The sequence below is a fragment of the Penaeus chinensis genome, chromosome 32 (genome assembly GCF_019202785.1).
Source record: "Penaeus chinensis breed Huanghai No. 1 chromosome 32, ASM1920278v2, whole genome shotgun sequence".
In the NCBI taxonomy this organism is placed as follows: Eukaryota; Metazoa; Arthropoda; class Malacostraca; order Decapoda; family Penaeidae; genus Penaeus; species Penaeus chinensis.
In genome coordinates, this window is record NC_061850.1 from 2,839,799 (window position 1) to 2,844,798 (window position 5,000).

Sequence of the window (5,000 nt, forward strand, 5' to 3'; positions counted from 1 at the left end):
AGGGAGTGGAAATGAGAATAAAAGAGGGATTGGAAATAAGAGTAGTAGTGAGAATGGGAATGAGAGTGAGAATGGGAATGGGAAATTTTACATGCTAAAAAGAAATAGTTTTAGGTAAAGAAAAGATTTTATGTTTGTACCTTTCAGTTCATATCTCTATAGACTGAAAGTAGTGATGGAACACATGTGAAAGAAAAATGGAAAAGAGTATTCTAAGTCCATACTTGTACAAAGGCAATATATGATACTAAAACTTTCATATATAAACCTGGTTTCTTGTGTAAAAAAGATGTGTAGGATAAAGTGCATTGTTGATTTAATGAATATGCTGAAACTGTTCAGATGAAAGAAAAGGTATTATTTGCAAAATATATAACTATATATTTTACACAAGAAATGTACATAGATTGCATTTAATATGATTTTGATATCCTGTTTCTTTCACAGGATTGTTGAAGAGGAAAACAGCGTCGGTTTCATCCACAAAACTTTCTCTCAATATTTTTTTTGAATGTTGGGGAATTAAAGAAAGTTATAGTTGTGTGTGAAAGACTTGTTTTAATTTGATATTGTAATTCTGGTTATAACATAATTAATCTTTCAAAATGAAAACTTCACCCCAAGCATTGTTGTGTGTGTTGATTTTATTGTGTCAGACTCAGGTATACGGAGTCAACATAACAGACTTAGTGTTTGGTAAAGCAGCTAATTATATGCCAGCTGCTTTTGGAGACTTTGACTCTGACAAGCACACAGACATGATTGTCCTAACTGAAGATTTGAAGACAGTTAAAGTTCTGATATCCAATCTTGAAGCTCCTCTACTGCGTGAGTCAGACCAAGGACTTTCATGCACATTCGAGAAACTCTGGATAAAGAGCATAGTTCCTGGTGACTTTGATGGGAATGGAGCCATGGACCTACTCCTGGTTCCCTTCAACAAAGACAGTCGCCTGTATGAGGTGTATGTCCTGTGGGGGAATCAAAAGAACATGACCCTGAACTGTACTTTGGAGGATAAACCACTGATGAGACTGAAGAGCCAGCCACTGGTGATGGATGTGAATGGTGATATGATTCCTGACCTATTTGGAGAAGATGAGAATAGCACCCGGACATTCTGGATTTTTGAGCCTAAAGGTCCCCCTAGACCAGAGCCAATGGTTGCTCCAGATCTTAAACCACTACCACATCTAAGCCTTCCAAGTTCTCATGCCTTTATTGATTTAGACAGTGATCTAGCAGCTGATCTCTGGATCACTGCAGAGGGACAGTTTGAAATCTGGTCATCCATTGATGGAAAGTACAGCTTGAATAAGACAATTACTATCCCAGAGGGCTTACAACATGTTGGCCAGACAGCCTTTGCTGATGTGAACTTGGATGGAAATATTGAAGCCATAATCCCAGTTTGCAATGATGCAAATTGCAAGAAAAGCTACTTGGCTGTGTATGATTTCAGGAAATCATTATGGAATTTCCTTGATGTCAACTTTGTTGAGGATGATGGTACAATTTGGGCATTTCCCTTTGCCCCTTCAAGTTATAGGTTTTTAGACACGGTAACTCTGCGTGTCGGTGATTTCAATTTGGATGGCTACCCAGACTTCTTAGTTACCCTGGTTGATGCATCCCAAAAACCCCGAGTGATCTTGATGGAAAATACCGAATGCGATGATTCCTCTTGCCAGTATCAACGGAAATTTGTGAATCAGTGGAACCTCTTTAAAGATTTTGGGGAAACAGTGTTAGGGACCTTCTGTGATTTCCAGGAGGATGGTACCCTTGATGTTCTTTTGGTACAGAAGACAGATGATGGGAAATATCATATGAATGTCTACAAGGATTCTGTGGAGTATGATGCTGTTTTTGTGAAGGTTAGAGTAGATTGCTGTTTCTTATTTTTATGCATATTCCTATTCTTTGTATTATCATTATTAGTTCTTATTCATTGCTTTGTTACAAATACAAATTCATATCAATGAATTCAAATGCAACTGTTAAATCATGATGATAAAAAGGATGTGGCTTAGCATGTGAACATAGACTGAAGACAACATATTGTACTATTACTGATATTTCTTAACTAGATACTGTATCTAATCACATTATTTAGTATAATTGTAATCATTTCATAACTTAATTCTTTTAACTTTTCCTTATAAGTGATGTTTGAATATCTCCTCAACAGGTGCTGATTGGTGGATGTTATGGTGAAATATGTAAATTGCAGACTGTTCCATATGGGACAAACCAGCCAGGCCCTTCCATCAGGTATTCCATTACAACTGCCAAAGGAGGAACTCAGTGTTCTAGGGCCACACAGCTTTCGCAGACAGCCCACAGTGTGCTCCAGTTGCCCTATACCATCTTCGGCCTTGGACGGAATTGGAACTTTGTTGAAGTCCTGGATGTTGGCATCCCTAAAGGAAACTACTCTGACACGCTCACCAGTAGCTTTACGCAGATTATCCCCAACTCGCAACTGATTGTGATCCCATACCCCATGGAGCACCCTGACCAGTGGGTGAGCAAGTTGTTCATCACCCCGAGTAAGGCTATGCTCATGACAGCTGGGGCGCTCATTGGCACTTGCCTCTTTGTTGCTGCAATCATTGGCATCCTCCACCGCAGGGAAAAGCAGCAGGACAAGCGGGAAAAGCAGCAGGAAGCACACAAGTTCCATTTTGATGCCATGTAATTCTGAACTAGATGGTTTGGGTTCTAGCTACCAGATATTTGAAAGTGAGGAGGAGGATGTAACTGTAAGATTTCCCCCCCCCCCCCCCCTGTATTTTGAGAGAGGTAGGACTTTAATATTTATAAAAAACATAAAGTTTGATGGTGAGTGATTGGATTCTTGGATTCTTTTTCTAGTCAAATATTTTGCAGTGTGTCTGACAGTCAAATCGTCTACAAAAAGGGGAGTAGAGGAAAATTTAAGATGATAAGCAATATGCTAATATTCATTGGTATTAGCAGCTCTAAAATACATGAAAGCATGGAAGGACTAACCCATGGTGTGATTGCTTCAAACATCTCATCTCATACAGGCCAAAACAACTGAGAACATTTTAAAAATCCTGTAAAAAGAAAATGTGTGCAGTGGGAATGATTTCTGCCATATAGACATATGATTGAAAAATGATTATATATGTTTCTTGTAAAAGGAAAATTTGCAGGGTAAATATACTGTATGAAAGAGCTTTAAATTCATAATCTTGTTTTTTTCAAAAAATGCCAAAGGTTCTGGAATAGAGTATCTTCTCTGTTTATATAAGATTATTGTATATTTTGCAATTTTTTTGGTGTACATGTACGTGTGCTTCTGAAGTGCCTGTCTGCCTGTCATTTAGTCAGTTCCAATACAGAATTTACGTGATATAGGATAGACTTCTGAAGCTTTTGAATTAGATCTCTGTTCTTTGCATGAAACATTAACTTCACACAATGATCTGTACATAGAAAAAAAATTGAACTTTTTTACCAGTCCCATTAGGTTTAGAACATTTTTTGAAAGCCCTCAGTAATGGCTTCACTACATGTTTCTGGAATCTGATTGTTGGTTAAAGATTCACATATAAGAATTAGATATCTCAAATGGACAAAATAGCTCTTCCAAATCTTCTTTATATTTATTTAATTTTTATAGCCACAGTACTCAATAGTTTTATTTTTGTTATTGTTTTGATTTTACTCTATATTTGATACAGCATTAATATCCCAAGTCTTACTTAGCCTGGTGTATGTTTAATTTTCGAAGCTGAACTTTTTCATGATGCATATAATTTGAACAGGTGAAGGACCATAGAGAAAAAGCATTAAATGGATTGCCTTTCATAAGTTTTTATTGAAGTGTGCTGACACGTTTGTAAATTCCTATGGCATATGTTTTTTGTAGCTCCACTTGTAACATGACAGGAAATGTTACTTCTGTTGTTGTTTGATATGCTGTTGGGAAGGATTTCATTCCATTTGCTTTAGATATTCAGTTGTGTTGTTTCCTATGCAATGGTAAATATTAATGTTAATTATAATTTTACACTCCTTTAATTTTTTCCCCTATTTATGATGTGCTGGATATATATTATTTGCTGAAGGAAATGTGAAAAAAATGAGAATAAATATATATATATCTATATATACTTACTGTTTTATAATCCTTTTACTGTTAAGTCAAGCCTTATTTACAATGCATATGGCAATAACTGTGTAACTTTGATGATAAACTGCAGGGACTGCACACAGTATGAATATCTTTTTATATGAGTTTGTAATTTCAAAGGAAACATTATTTTTTTTTACTTTAGAGTTGACATGAAAAGATTTTTAATCTCCAAACTACAGGATGGTAAATGCTATTGTGCCCACAGAACAATGAAATAGATAATAACATTTGCAGAAAAAAATAAAATAACTGTCTATTACACATGCACACATGTTATGATTAGGAAATTTAGATGAATATATTAATGGGAGTCAATAACTTGTGAATAAGAAAGATATCCAAATAGTAATGATGCATATAAAAAAATGATAACAGACAAATTGTTTTATTGTTTTTCTCCATAATTTTTCATGTTTTTTTTTTCATTCTTGTTTCTGAACTGTGAATTTCCCATTATTATGTTATACTTATCAAGTTTTCCAGTGAATTACATTGATAAGAGAGAAATACAGCATTTCAAAGATCCATTTGAAGGGCTATGACATCTTGACATCTTTGATGATGTATGACACACACACACACACACACACAATCACACACACACACACACACACACACACACACACACACACACACACACACACACACACACACACACACACACACACACACACATACACACACACACACATATTAGTAAATATATTTGGATATGATTAATTTATGATACAAAGATATGTGTGATGACTTAGTGGGACCAATTATAATCTAAGCTCCAGGTTGCACCTAAAGCCATGCAATACACAGGTTAAAATACATGGTTGAGTATGTA

At 35.6% G+C, this 5,000-nt stretch overlaps 1 protein-coding gene across 3 annotated transcripts in view; it reads left to right on the forward strand.

Moving 5' to 3' along the window:
* Positions 1-5,000, forward strand: part of LOC125042401 (T-cell immunomodulatory protein-like) — a 14,665-nt gene that overhangs the window by 2,138 nt on the left and 7,527 nt on the right. The window contains exons 2-3 of one of the 3 annotated variants that reach the window (XM_047638028.1): positions 448-1,877; positions 2,192-4,145. The exons of the other annotated variants lie outside the window; for them this stretch is intronic. Coding sequence (XP_047493984.1) covers positions 606-1,877; positions 2,192-2,701 — 1,782 coding nt within the window. The 5' untranslated portion in view covers positions 448-605 and the 3' untranslated portion in view covers positions 2,702-4,145. Of the gene's footprint in view, positions 1-447; positions 1,878-2,191; positions 4,146-5,000 lie in introns of those variants that run through there. 3 annotated transcript variants of the gene reach the window in all.